General features: G+C 55.8%; 2 protein-coding genes across 2 annotated transcripts in view; both read left to right on the top strand.

The window, feature by feature from the left end:
• Positions 1–10,876, top strand: part of Timm44 (translocase of inner mitochondrial membrane 44 homolog (yeast)) — a 16,737-nt gene extending 5,861 nt beyond the window's left edge. Inside the window, exons 3-13 of the mRNA XM_013033598.1 lie at positions 2,280–2,450; positions 3,523–3,603; positions 4,061–4,210; positions 4,298–4,437; positions 4,677–4,762; positions 5,315–5,407; positions 5,499–5,623; positions 6,671–6,721; positions 8,671–8,760; positions 10,069–10,179; positions 10,360–10,876. Of these exons, the coding sequence (XP_012889052.1) occupies positions 2,280–2,450; positions 3,523–3,603; positions 4,061–4,210; positions 4,298–4,437; positions 4,677–4,762; positions 5,315–5,407; positions 5,499–5,623; positions 6,671–6,721; positions 8,671–8,760; positions 10,069–10,179; positions 10,360–10,479 (1,218 nt within the window). The 3' untranslated portion in view covers positions 10,480–10,876. The remainder of the gene's footprint in view (positions 1–2,279; positions 2,451–3,522; positions 3,604–4,060; positions 4,211–4,297; positions 4,438–4,676; positions 4,763–5,314; positions 5,408–5,498; positions 5,624–6,670; positions 6,722–8,670; positions 8,761–10,068; positions 10,180–10,359) is intronic.
• Positions 10,877–11,546: 670 nt separating this feature from the next.
• On the top strand, positions 11,547–12,319 carry Ctxn1 (cortexin 1). Its single transcript, XM_013033564.1, has 2 exons — positions 11,547–11,616; positions 12,046–12,319. Exon 2 carries the CDS (start codon positions 12,071–12,073, stop codon positions 12,317–12,319), a length of 249 nt encoding a protein of 82 aa, XP_012889018.1. The 5' UTR covers positions 11,547–11,616; positions 12,046–12,070.
• Positions 12,320–14,315: the final 1,996 nt, after the last annotated feature.

Below are 14,315 nucleotides of genomic sequence, written 5' to 3'. Positions count from 1 at the left end.
CAGCACCACTTCTGGCTTTTTCTGCTTATGTGGTGCTGAAGAATTGAACCCAGGGCCTCATGCATGCAAGGCAAGCGCTCTACCACTGAGCCACCTTCCTAGCCCCCTGGATCTATCTTTCTTTCTTTCTCTCTCTCTCTTTTTCTTTCTTTCTCTCTCTCTCTCTTTTTCTTTCTTTCTCTCTCTCTCTCTCCCTTCCTTTCTTCCTTCTTTCCTTTTTTTTTCCTGGTACTATTTGAACTCAGAGCCTTGTACTTGCCCAGCTAGCACTACACTTGAGCCATGCCTCCAGTCCACTATGACTGCTTCATTATTTGGAGATAAGAGTCTCCACAACATATCTGCCAAGACTAGCTTTGAAGTATGATCCTTAGAGTGCAGCCTCCTGAGTAGCTAGGATTACAGGCCTGTGTTACTGGTGCCTGGCTGCATTGACTGTTTATGTTGGGACCAGGCAGGTGCTCCCTACTGTCTGGATTGAAACATGCAGTTGTTGTGGTCCATTATTACTCTGCTGTGCTCTAGATCTCAGCCTATCTCATCTATTCTTCCTATCCATCTGTGCATCTGTATCTATTAGCCCCCATCTCTGTATCTCCCCCTTTCTGCCAGGCCTACATCCTTGAGCAGTACAGGACATTGGGTGTGCTTCAGGCTCTCTCTCTGGTCTCTTGGGTTGGCCTTTGGGTATGTTGACATTTCCCCAGGGAGAGAATTCTGAACCCCAGGCTCTTTGTCATTTACCACCCTGTGGGCTAAGAAAGGGAAATCTGTGTACCCCAGGCTTTAGGGTGCTAGCTGGGTAGCTGGGAGTGATGGCAGTTCTACAAGAAGGGCCAAGAGGCAGCGACCCCAGCTCCCAGAGCCCAGTGAGTAACACCCAGTGCTGGGTCTAGTCCTGGGATGAGGGCCCTTCTTTGTTGAGCTTTGCCTTGGATTCCCAGGAACATGATTGATGCCCATGAGATTTGGCATTTGGCTCATAACTTGTCCTCTACATTCCCTCTTGGAGAAGTTGTATCTTGTTTTACTTTTTTCCCCCCTAGTACTGGGGTTTGAACTCAAGATCTCTTGCTTGTTCAGCTGTTACTCTAGCACTTGAGGCATAACTCCAGTCTAGCTTTTTGCTGGCTGATTCTAGATGGAGTATCATGTGCTTTTCTGCATGATCTGGCCTTGAGCCTCAGTCCTCCAGATTTTAGCCTCTGGAATAGAATTACAGCCAAGAACCACCTGTGCCCAGTTTTGCTTTACTTTTAATAGACTTTGCATGATCGAACAGTTTTAGGTTAGGAGGAAAATTGAGCAGAGAGTTCCTGTGTCTATTCCTCTTTCCTATCTGGGGCCATGGTGGTCCCGGTTCACTTCTCCTATTCTGAAGAAGAGCCAGGACTGATAGACTGTACCTGAAGTCTACACTAGCTTCAGGTTTGGTTTGTGCTCTCACTCCCATGGATTCCCTTACATGGACTAGCACATCTCCAGCTCAAAAGCTTCACTGCTCTGATGCTTCTCTGTTCCCTTCTCCCCAACCTTGACAGTCATGGATCTCACTGCCAGCATCATTTTGCTTGTCACACAGTTCCATAGAGTGGACTCATGTGACACATCACCTTTTTACGTTGGCATCTTTAGTCTTGTGCCTTGAAGGTGGCATGGCTTAAGAGCGTACTTCTTGTTTATGGCTGAGTAATATTCTGTAGTCTGGGTGTAAGTCAACCTTCATTATTTGTGGGGCTTGATTCCAGGACTTCTATTGGATACTCATGTTTCTTGTACACAGTGGAGTAGTGCGTGCCTAAGACACACATCCTCCTGTATGCTTTATCTATAATGTTGGGCATTGAACCCAAGACTTTGCTCATGCTGAACAAGCGCTCTACCACTTCCGCCATGGCTCCATTATTGTTATTGTTGTTATTGTATTGTGTATTTGTATGTGTGTGTGTATGTGCACACACACATATGCATGCTGCTTCTGGGGCTTGAACTCAGGGCTTAGCTTTTTGATCCCTTAGCTTTTCAATTAAAGCTGGCACTCTACCACTTGAGCCACAGCTCCACTTTAGGCTTTTTGGTGGCTAACTAGAGAAAAGAGTCTCATGAATTTTCCTGCCCAGACTGCCTTTGAACCACGATCTTCAAATATCTTTACTGTGAAACCTGTATCTGCAGAAGGGAGAAGGCCCTAGAGTCCCACCTAGTCCCTTGGTAGTCACCAGACACGTGTTCCTCTAGTCTCTTCTTTAACACTTTTTTTTTTTTCACATTCTTTCTAGTCCAAATCCTATTCCTCTGGAAACAGAAAAGGTTTTTTGTCGGGCTTACTAGATAACATCAAACAAGAGTTAGCTAAAAACAAAGAGATGAAAGAAAGTATAAAAAAGTTCCGAGATGAGGCCAAGAAGCTGGAAGAGTCTGATGCACTGCAGGAGGCCAGAAGGAAATACGTGAGTCCCTCTTCTCACCCTTCCCACCACACACTTGCTCCCAGAGCCTGTGAGGAGGTGGGGTCACTGTGTGGGTCGGATCGGAGGAGGAGCCAAGGAAGCTGGGATCACTGCACAGATGGGAGGAGGAGCCACATAGGTGGGGTCGGTGCACAGATGAGGGGGAGGAGCCAGAGAGTTGGAGTCCCTGCACAGGTAAGGGGAGAGGCCAGAGCATGGGAGGGGCCACCCAGGCCCCACTACTGCTCAAGTAGGCAGAGCTGGGGGTGGAGCTCAGTGGTAGTGCATAGGATGCAAGAGACGCTGGATTCCATCCCAGCATTGCCAATGAAAGAAAGAAAAAAGTGTGGCCACACACTAGCGGTGTCATTTCTGTGGGAGCTGTGAGACATGCCCGATCATCTTTGAGACCTTCAAGGGGGAGCAGCTGCAGCAGGTGACCCACAGCACACAGGCTTTGAGCCACACTACTCCTGGTTACAGTGACAGAAACTGGGTCACGCGGCCAGTGTCAGTATTAATTACTACTGCTGTCTCTTCTTGAGCAGCTGCCAAGCCTCTACTCCACACAAGTGCCAGCAGGGAGGTATAGTCTCCTGTTTGCCAACAAGTGGGTGAGCCTCAGTGCACACCTGCACTTGGGTCCATTGACCCCAAGCAGGCCCTGGGCAAGACCTTTCACTCTGAGCACCCAAACTGCTCACTGGTGCTACTCCTTGTGTGGGTTCTACCTGCTGAATGAGTGCCTCCTTTTGTCATTCAGGAAGGGGCTGTTTGGGAGCAGAGCAGGGTAGGGACTCAAGATGGAGCAGGAGGAAAACACCTCCCCTAAGATAAACATAGCAGATTGATTGATGTTAGGACCAGCGTGGGGGAAGGGGGGAGTAATGGCTGCCGTTGGGAGTGGCTGTGGGACAGGCCTTCTGCTGATTCCAAAGCCCAGATCTTGGGCCCAGGGAGGTTGGGTATGGGGTGGGAGCTCCGGGAGGAGCAATGGCTGCTGAGGAAATGCTGGTACTAAGATAATTGTTACTGCTGTATGGGAATGAAGAATCAATATTCTTTACCCTAGAAAACCATTGAGTCTGAGACAGTGCGCACCAGCGAGGCAATACGGAAGAAGCTGGGAGAGCTAACAGGGACGGTGAAGGAGGTAATGGCAGATCTGGCTTGCAGTCCCCTGGGGTCGCCATCCCAAGGGGGCTAGGGTACAGGGTACAGGCAGTGGGGAGCCCAAGCTGAGTGGGGGAACAAGGCCTGTGGGTGTGGCCATGGTCTTCCCCAGGAAGCCTCAGGAGTTGAGGTGCATCGTGCTGTGAGGTCACACTGTGGCCACTTGCAGGACAGGGATGGGGGAGCAGCAGCCCTGCCAGAGAGGGCAGGGCTCTGGGCAGGCCTGAAGCCCAGTGCTGGGCACCTCTTCATAGTCTCGCCCTTCATTGCTGCTCCCTTGGACTCCCTGTCACTGCGCTTTTCCTGAGGCTCCTGTTTCCTGAGGCCCCCCTGCCCTGACAGGGTAGTCCACTGGACCCAGAGTCTGATGATCCAAGCCCTGAATGTGGTGTCCCCATGGGGATCTGTGCGAGCGCCCCTTGTGTCTGTCTTAGTAGAGTCTTGATGAAGTGACTAAGAGCGACCTGGGCCGGAGGATTAAGGAGGGCGTGGAGGAGGCCGCCAAGACAGCTAAGCAGTCAGCGGAGTCCATGTCCAAAGGTGGAGAGAAGCTGGGCAGAAGTGCTGCCTTCAAAGCCCTCTCGCAGGTGAGCCGAGCCTGGTCCGGGTGGCGTGGAGGCCGGGGCAGAGCTAGCGTGGGTTGGCATCCACTCTGCAAATTGCTTTCCTGGCAGGGGGTAGAGTCTGTGAAGAAGGAGATCGATGAGACTGTGCTGGGACAGACAGGGCCCTACCGCAGGCCAGAGCGCCTCAGGAAGAGGACTGAGTTTGCAGGAGAGAAGTTCAAGGAGGAGAAAGTGTTCGAGCCCAATGAGTAGGTCCCCCACAGCCCTGTGCCACTGTCCTCAGCACCCTGCCAGCGTCCATTTCCTTGCCTGGGGCTTCTGGCTCCCTTGAGTCACGAGCAAAATGGGGAGGGTGAAGGGAAGGCAGGAGGGGAGGGCTGGGTTGTCACAGCCCTTGGGCCTGGCTGGGGTGGCTCCTTGCTCCTCCTCTGTCTCCATGGTGAGATGGGAGGTGCCAAGCTCATGCAGCTGCCTGCTGCTTCCCCAGGGAGGCCCTGGGGGTCGTGCTGCACAAGGACTCCAAGTGGTACCAGCAGTGGAAGGACTTCAAAGACAACAACGTGGTGTTCAACCGTGAGTGGCTCTGCCTCAGCTCCCGGGTAGAGGGTGGCAGCAACCAGAGCCCCAACAGGGCCTCTCAACCCCTCAAGGCCGACCATCTGAGTGTGGCTGTAGATTCTGTCTCTGAGATGCTAAGGGACCGCTCCCTCATGGACAATCAGGGCACTGGGAGCCATGGCCAGCCCGAGGCCCCATGGCAAGTGCGTCCTGCCCAGAGCATGGAATTCATTTCATAAGGGCTGAGCAGGAAGCAACCAGCTGCATGCCCTTGTCCTTGTCGTGTGAGGACCACTAGAGGTCTGTGTTTCCTTTGTAGTGGAAGTGCCAGCCAGTGGGGGTGGTTCTCTATAATATGCACAGCCTCACTAGGCCCTGGCTAAGGGTCTCTGAAGCCTCACCAGGTAGATGGCCAGATAGCAGTCCCCATGGAGATGAGGACACAATGTCCCAGATTACCTCTTGGACCTGGCTGGCATCCAGGGAACCTGAAAGCCATGGAGTGAGGGCATCCTTCCAGAAGGAACCCCTCCTCTAGTCCCTGCCCCTTCCCCCCACCCCCTGTAGGCTTTTTCGAAATGAAGATGAAATATGATGAGAGTGATAACGTGCTTATCCGAGCATCACGGGCCCTGACAGACAAGGTCACAGACGTACTGGGTGAGTGACAGCCCTAGGACCTCCTGTCCACCCAGCTGGCAGCAGGAAGGGACCCCAGGCCTTGGACTTAACAGGGCTCTGCTCCCTGCAGGGGGCCTGTTCTCTAAGACAGAAATGTCAGAGGTGCTCACTGAGATTCTGCGAGTGGACCCTGCCTTTGACAAAGACCGGTTTTTGCGCCAGTGTGAGAATGACATCATCCCCAACATTCTAGAGGTTCGTGAGGAGATCAGCGGGACCCCAACCTGTACCACCTGCTCCATTTCCCCCAGGCTGCGCCCTGGGTCCAAGCCTGTAGTTACTTCAGAGACTTTGGCTGCTGGGGCTGTTTTCTGAGCTGATACACAACTCTGGGCTCCTACTTGGCTTCAGCCCCATGGGCTGTGCCCCTTGCTTTTCCCAGGCTTTAGAGGCCTGATCATGCCCCACCCGGGACAGGAGGGGTCTCAGAAGGGGCCATTGGTCCTTGCTGAGGACTGTATGTATTAGCTTCAGAGATGGTGGCAGTGTCCTGCTCTACTCATGGGGTGTGATGGCCTTGCCGCCCTGAGGCTGCTCACTCATCGTTGTCTCTCTGAAGCCCCCAGGATGTGGTATGATTCTGGGTAGTCCCCCCTCCCCCGCTTCCTCCTGCTGCACATACCTGCCATGTCCACGTGGTCTCATCCCCCAATGTCTCCAGTGCTTTTGTCAACTGGAGCAGGGCTGGGAGGAGGTGGGGTGGGAAGAAAGAGGCAGCATCTAGAGCCCAGGCAGCTCCGCCTGGTGTGTTGTTCCTTACACCACTGGCCATGGTTCTCCCCACAGGCTCCTGGCTTCTTCCTGCCCACTCCAGCACCTCTCTCATCCAACCTAGATTCCCTGGTTGTGTCCCCCCACCCTGGAGCCGCCTTGGCAGCCTGCTTTCCTTCCAGCCAACTCCCCTGTTTAGGAGATGTCCTGTCCCAGTGGTGGGCTTGGCTTGCCAGCCTCATTGCAGTCTAAGGCTGGACACACAGCCACCTTCTTTCCACAGGCCCACAGGGACACATAGGGGGCTCCCCTGAAGTCTCTCCTCCTTTCCTGTCTGTATCCAGGCCAGAGCCCCATGTACACACCTACAGGGATCCTGGGGAGGGCTGGCTGGTCGCTGGTGCTGCCTGAATAGAGCCTCACCTGCAGACTTGGGTCCAGGGGTCTCCAGGAAAGGAGAATGCTTTCGAGAGTTCTGCCTCAGAAGCCCACCCGCCTTCTTGTGCTTATTTTTTCCCTTTCCCTTTTTAGGCAATGATTTCTGGAGAGCTTGACATTCTCAAAGACTGGTGCTATGAAGCTGTGAGTCTTGGCTTTTTCCTATCTCTTTCACCAGAAAAAAAAAAAGCAAAATACAGAAGTGCTAGGGGGTGTGGCTCGGCTCAGCACAGCGCGCTTGTCTGGCAAACATAGGGCGCTGGTTCTGTCCACAACACTGCCCAAGCCAGGACAGCAGGACAAGGCCTGTCTCTGGTGGAAAGAGGGGTCCTAGTTTCTGATGGGCTAGGCCCTGGACCAGCCTGTCACTTCCTCAGTACTGGCACAGCTGCTTCCAGCCTATCAGAACCCCTGCCAGCATGCCACATGCCTGCCAGCCAGCTGTGTTGGAAGTGTAAATAGGAGCACTGTGGTCCAGCTCAGCTCAGGCAACAGTGTGAGACCCTATTGGAAAAGAAACTAAAACAAGAAAGGCTGAGATGTGGCTCCTGTGGTAGATGGCCTGGTTAGCAAGTACAGAGCCCTGAGTTCAAATCTCAGCACCTTGAAAAAAGTGAAATGACCCCTTTTCAGTTTGGTGCCAGTTTTCTCAGACCTTCCCCTCGTACCTCATGTTAACCTGATTTTGGTTAAGGCGAGTCACAGAAGGGCTATCCAAGACATGGTGTAAGATGGGGTTCCAGGGCAACCTGCGGGGTGCACAGGTTGAGGGAGAGAGGGGGTGGAAAAGGTCAGTGAAGGCACGATGTTGCCTTGGCCCTGAGTCTTGCCTGTGCATAGTGATTGTGGGCACTTTGCCAGTCTCCCCCTCTCCCTACCAGCCTCCCATCCTCTGGCCCATCCTGAGGGGGTCACAAGGGCAAACTGAAGGCAGGAGTGAGACATGCCCAGCAGATCCATTAGCTGTTCTCAGAAAATCCCGAAACCCAGATCAAAACAGTGTGGGTAGACTTCCCGCCTGGGGAGGAACTGTGTGTCCTGACAGGGCCCAGCAGCTTCCCGGAGTCAAGGCTCAGGGTCCAGGGCCATCACCAGATCCATGGTGCAAGGGAGGCCTGCCGATGTCCCCAGAAGCACACACTGTCTGCGCCTGCCCGGCTCCTGGCAGCCTCCTGTCTGCCCGGCCACCTCAACTCACCCTGCCGCCTCCCTCACCGGCCTCTCAGGCGCTGTCTTCCTCTCCTCCCCGCTCTTCCTAGGAAGCCATCCAGAGACTTTTTTGGCTCATTCTATTCTGCACCCGGCTCACAAACAACTTGCAAAAAGCAGAGGAGAAGATTCTGTCAGATTTTCTTTTTTAAATACTCCCCTGCATGGTGACTAATCCAGCAGGCTTTAGGCATTTATGAGGGTGTTTTTTTCCTTTGCTGTTTTGTTTTCTTTTTTTTTTTTACTTTGTTGCCATGAGGCCTGGGCTGATGTCTTTGTCAGAAAGTGGCTGGTACCCCTGAAGCACAGCTGCTGAGGAGTTTTTAAAAGCGTCTAAATTTAATAAGAGACCCACCCAAACACCATTGGCAGTGGAGAACATCTCTGCAATCCCGGCAGTGGAGAGCATCTCTGCAATCCCGGAGCAGGACTGGCTGCACCCGGGGCTGGGCTGCGTGACTGCTCCCGAGCATCCCACAGGTTTAGGACAAATCCTAGAAGAAAAAAAAAACCAAAAAAAAAAAAACACTTCATCCCAGCCAGTGTTAAGCATCAGCCAAATGAGGTGGAAGCGGGGTGTGAAAGAGCTCCACCCCTTCCCCCCAGGCGTGTATTCTGGATCCTGTTCAGAATTCCCCACTTGGCTGATTAATGCTTTCACTTGGGAGTCTTGCTCTTTCCATAATGGGAGGCAAGCCTGCGCTGCTGGCCAGCGGGGGCAGCACCTGCCTCCCACTTGGACCTGTGCTCCTGGCACAGCTGCTCCTGGCATCAAGTTGGTATACACACTGGGTGCTGGGCCATGTGGGATTCGGCTCTGGTAGGGTTGGGGCAGGGACCTGCCCTTAGTGGCCATCTACAGGGACCTGGGCCTCTCATTGCAGACCTACAGCCAGCTGGCCCACCCGATCCAACAGGCCAAGGCCATGGGCCTCCAGTTCCACTCCCACATCCTGGACATCGACAATGTGGACGTGAGTGCCTCTGGGTGACCCTGGGGTGGGACCAGCACACTGGTCACCCAGTGCTCCTCCAGCAGCATCTTCTATTCTTTTTTTTGGTTGATCATGGGGCTAACTCAGCCTGGGCACTGTTTCTGAGCTTTTTTTCATTCAGGACTAATGCTCTACCACTTAGAGCACAACACCACTTCTGGTTTTCTGGTGGTTAATTGGAAAAGAGTCTATGGAATTTCCTGCCCATACTGGCTTCGAGCTGCAGTCCTCAGATTTTAACTTCCTGAGTAGCTAACCTCCTGAGTAGCTAGGATTATAGGGGTGAGCCACCAGCGCCTGGCTCAGCCGCAATATTTTCTTGCTTGCAGAGCTGATATAGCCCTGTGGTTGTTATTTGGGCCATCCCCAGGTTAATAATTATTTGACTTGAGATATATACACACATTCACACACATATATAAACATATATATGTGTGTGAATGTGTGTGTGTGTGTATATATATATATATATATATATATATATATAACTTAATATTGACACAAATGTAACACATTTGGGTTGAGTTTTGATTCAAAATTTTATGTAATAAACTGGGCATGGTGGTACAACCTGTAATCCCAGCACTGGAAAGGCTGGGGAAGGGTGGGGAGGTAGAAGCCAGCCTGGGCTACAGAGTGAAATGCTATCTTAAATTTGTGTTAGGTAATCTTGCCTAACTTTACGCCAGTGAACATGTTCTGGACACATCTGGGTTGGGGTTATTGAACACATTGTAGAGACACTTTCAATGGTTTTATCAGATACAGCTCCATCCTAGGCCCAGGAACACACAGTCTTGGTCAGGAGGTGAGCATCGTGCAAACCTCAGGCTGCTGTGGACGCCATGGGTGGGGATATCCTTGTATCCAAAAGGCAAGGGCCTTGTCATGACCTGTGGACACCTAACAGGTAGCTGTGCCTTGAGCCCCTTCAGTCTTCCTGTGGAGAGCTATAGGCAGGCCACAGCTGGCCCCTTTCACTCCATGATCTTTATACAGATCAGTCTTCAGTCCAGGTTCAGAGAAAGAAGTCCACTGAGTTCTCACAACTGAGCACCTGGGTCTGTGGAGGAGCTCCTCACCCCCTACCCCCCAGCCTCTGGAAGTAGGCTTACCCTCGTGTAAGATGCAGCGCTTAGGGGGAAGGGCACAGGTGGCCTCAGCAGGACCAAGTGCCCAGGCCGCCCAGCAAGGGGGAAGGCACTGAGGTTTCACCTCTAGGGGTATGCTGGGGGGTGCTGGCACCCGTCAGAGGCTTACAGGCCCTCTTCCCTTCCCCTCCTGCAGCTGGCAATGGGCAAGATGATGGAGCAGGGCCCAGTGTTGATCATCACCTTCCAGGCCCAGCTAGTGATGGTGATCAAGAACCCCAAAGGCGAGGTGGTCGAGGGGGACCCGGTGAGTGGAAAAGCTGGGGGTTGGAGTAGGGACAACCTCTCTCACCGAAGACCCTGCCTGTGGCCTGAGGAGGTCAGAGGCCCCTCCAGCCTGTGACCAGGAAACCTTCCTGGTCCCCCGGGCCTCCTTCAGTAACCCTTCCTCTTGGGCCCTGGCCGCTCACCCTGCCTGATTTCACAGGACAAGGTGCTGCGCATGCTCTATGTGTGGGCACTCTGCCGGGACCAAGATGAGCTCAACCCCTATGCTGCCTGGCGCCTCCTGGACATCTCAGCCTCCAGCACAGAGCAGATCCTCTGAGTGCACGTGAGACTGGATCATCGGATGGTGGAGCACCACACAGCTATAGACCTTTGGGGATGGACGAGACTGTGGGCTCTGCCAAGGCAGCTGCAAAACCAGCTGGACAACGAAGGGGCAGCCAGGCTGCTGAGGATGCCTGGGGGGAGACACTCTCCACCTTGCCACACGGCTGCTAGTGGCTGCTGCTGGTCACCAGGGCCACACTAGCCATAGTGCCAAGAGACCTTCAGCCAGCCCGGGACTCCAGGTGGTGAAGCTCCATCAGCTGCTCCAAGTGGCCACTGGCCACGCCAGCCAGGCCATTTTAGGTCCATTTTTTTTTTTATCAATGCTTTTACTTCCTGTACATAAGCCTGAGATTTGGAAGTAATAAAACACCAAAGTGCAGAAGAGCTGCCTGTGTGGTCTGAAGTGTGTGTCTCTGGACAGTGGGGCTGGGACAGAGCTTTGGCTCCCAGCGGCCAGCTAGCCTTTGGAGGCCGTCAAGGTCAGTGAAGGAGCTGCAGTCCGCAGGGGTCCCTGGCCAGGGCCTCTGGTTTCGGGGTGACGTTATAAACTAGGGAGAATTAACACACACTCGGAATCTGACTGGGGTCTTCGCTGGGTTGGGGGCCCCAAGGTTCTGAAGGTCGGTTAAAACACCCATGAGTGATACGGGGGCCATTAGGACTCCCTACGCGGAGTCTAAGGCAAGACCAGGGGTGTCCGAGGCGCCTTTGGGTGGGGCTGGAAGCTGCCCACGCCCCGAGAGGGACCCTGGGTGCTCGTGGAGCTCCTGGACCCAGGGGTGTCTTCGCGGGCTGAGGGCCCCAGCAGCCGCAGCCCCAAGCCCCCTGTGGACCGGGCGGGGTCTCAGGCCCAAGCGCAGCTCCCCGCACGGCCTCCGCCCCCTAGTCCCGCCCCCGTGGCGGCCCCGCCCCTGTCTCCATGGGAACAGCCGCGGCGGCCCGGCTGGCGCGCGACTCGCCTGCTCCTCTCGTCTCCGCCGCTCCAGGGGCGGGCGGGTGGGGTGGGCTGAGCTGGGGCTGCCGCTGCCACCGCTACGGGAGAGAGAGACCGAGAGAAGAACCGGCGCGGGTCCCGGGAGAGAGTGCTGCCGCCGGGCCGCTCGTCCCCGTCCGGGTGGAGGCCACGGTGAGGGGCGCGCCGAGGCGGGGGCAGGGGCGGCGGTGGGGGAGGGGGTCCCCGGGCTGCCTGGAACAAAGGGAGCGAGCGGGACGGAGGGAGCGGGGCCTCGTCCCCGCCGCGCCGTCCGGGTCTCCGGCTGCGCGCTCGCACCTGTTGTGCGTGAGCCGGGGCGATCGGGCGGTCAGGCTCCCCATCTGCGCTCGGCGCCCACCTGCGCGCGCGGCCGGAGTTGGGTCCCCGCGTGGCGGAGGTGGTGAAGTCCCGGGGCTGGGCTTGGGCGTAGCCCTGGGACGGCGGCCCGGCCAGGCAGGCGGGCTGGCGTGGAGGGTGGGGAAGGGAGGATGTGATAGTACACAAAGGGGTGGAGGGGGCGACACTAAGGTGCAGGAGGGCGCAGCCTCATCCCCGCGCCCCGGGCGGGCCGCCGCTCATCAGGTCAGGGCACGCGGCGATGTGAGCCATGAGCGCGACGTGGACGCTGTCCCCGGAGCCGCTGCCGCCGTCGACGGGGCCCCCGGTGGGCGCGGGCCTGGACGCGGAGCAGCGCACAGTGTTCGCCTTCGTGCTGTGCCTGCTCGTGGTGCTGGTGCTGCTGATGGTGCGCTGCGTGCGCATCCTGCTCGACCCCTACAGCCGCATGCCCGCCTCGTCCTGGACTGACCACAAGGAGGCGCTCGAGCGTGGGCAGTTCGACTACGCGTTGGTGTGAGGGTCGCCACGGCCCGGGCCGGCCCCCCACCCCTAGCCCCTCCCCGGAGACCCTGAGGAGGGCCGGCCCGGCGGGGACGCCACCAGCCTGGAGTGTGCTCAGGATCCCGCTCAGAGCCCCTAGCCCCGGAATGGGAGAGGGGTCGTTTGGACAGGTCTAGCCCCTCCCCGTAAGGCCCCTCCCATCTCCCCCTCCTGGCCGGGGCCAGTGCCCCCACCTGGTGCCTTTTATCTGCCCTCTCCCTTCCTCCCAACGTCTTGACCCAACCAGTGGGTCCCTTGAGTCCCGCCAGAAATGTCCTCACATGGGAGTGAGGACCCTCTTATCCCCTCACCCCATCCCGCTCCTGCCCCTACCTTCATCAAGATTGAGTGTTGAGGGTCCTCCTTGAGCTCCGGCCCAGGGGACAGGCTCTCTCCAACCTTGCCGGGTGAACACCGCATACCCGTAATGCCCAGCACATCCCCACGCCCCGAAGACAGACCTGTAGGCCGGAGTCCTGGATGCATGGCACTTTCCATAGAGGAACCGCGAGCGTGGGTCAGACTCACTCCCACCCCCAACCCCAACCCAGGCCCCTGCACAGGTCAGCGCCCGACTCTCCTGCCCACCTCCACACACCCCCATCTGCCCTTTTGCCACCTCTCCCCGCCCTTAGTGCCACACCCCACATGCCCCTTCCCTTGTGTTTTCACCCCTCCCTGCCTCTGAGCGACGAAGATAATAAAAGCTGTTATTGAGCGCTTACTGCATGGCAAGCAGTGTGCTGAGTTAGCGCCTCCTGTTTTAGCCTGTTTGCTCCTCAGGATGGTGAGAACCAGCCAGATGGGTGTCAGTACCCCCACTCTACACACTAGGGAAGTGTCCCGCAGCTGCAGCCACTTGGCCTTAGCCAGGAGTAGGGTTCAGTTCAGCCAGAAATGGAACTCAGGTCTGGCTTTTGCAGAAGACTCTCAATCTGCACACATGTTTGATGAACTTCGGTGTATAACCAGGTAACCCATTCCCCACAGAGCAGACACCCCCACCACACACACACACACACACACACACACACACTTCCTGTTGATCTGAGGAGGTGGGGGGGGGGTGACCGGAGGGGTTGCCCTTAGACTGCCCTGCAGGTTGCCTCCAAGAACAATTCCTGCAGCCCCCAATTCCTGAGCCCCATCCCTCCCGCCTCTAGCAAGGAGCCCCTTGGAACCCAGCCTGGCGGGGCTGTGACCGCCGAGTGAGCTGGCTCTGTTCCATAGCCTGCCTGGGAGGGGTGTTGTGCGCCCCAGGGGAGCCGTGTGCAATGTGTGTGGGGAGAAACTAGCGTTTCCATAAAAAGCCATGAGGAGGCACAGCTCCGTGAGCAGAAATTTTACCCACTCAGACAGCTAGTTAGGCTTGGGGGAGGGCTCCTAGTTCCTCAAGACCCTGAATCACACACACACCCCACTCCATGCACTACCAGGAGCTACCCCTCCCTCCCCACCCCTGCAGGAGGGGGTCAGCCAGAATTCCAGCTCCTTTCCACCCAGCTCTACTTCCAGTGCAGTTTTTTGTGTGTTGGTCTTGGAAGCTTGAATTCCCATTCTGGGTGCTCTCCCTGGGTTTTTTGTTTTGTTTGCTGAAGGCTGGTGGTCTACCATTTAAACCACACCTCCATCTCCATTTCTGGCTCTTTGCTGGTTCATTGGGGATAAGACTCGCATGGACTTTCTGTCTCAGCTAGCTTTAAACTGTGATCCTCACATCTCAGCCTCCTGAGTAGCTGGGATTACAGGTGTGAACCATCCATTAACACCCGATGCAATGCCCTGGACCCCTCCAGCTCTCCTTCCTCCTCCACCCTCTACTTCTAGGGGGTGTTGAGACACCAAGGCCACCTCACAGGGACAGAGCCCCCTCCCCCCTTCCTCTAGCCTCCTGCTGCTTGGAACAGCACACCCCTCTCATCCTCCTTAGAGCCTGGGCCTTGCTTCTTCCATCTGGTGGCTGTCTGCTAGTT

The sequence above is a fragment of the Dipodomys ordii genome, unplaced genomic scaffold (genome assembly GCF_000151885.1).
Source record: "Dipodomys ordii isolate 6190 unplaced genomic scaffold, Dord_2.0 Scaffold171, whole genome shotgun sequence".
Taxonomy (NCBI): Eukaryota; Metazoa; Chordata; class Mammalia; order Rodentia; family Heteromyidae; genus Dipodomys; species Dipodomys ordii.
Note: the sequence above shows the minus strand (reverse complement) of the source record. Positions and strands in the feature narration are given on the sequence as shown.

Excerpts from the sequence above, each read along its gene's own strand:
- Ctxn1 (XM_013033564.1), top strand. The coding sequence starts at position 12,071 with ATGAGCGCGACGTGGACGCTGTCCCCGGAGCCGCTGCCGCCGTCGACG.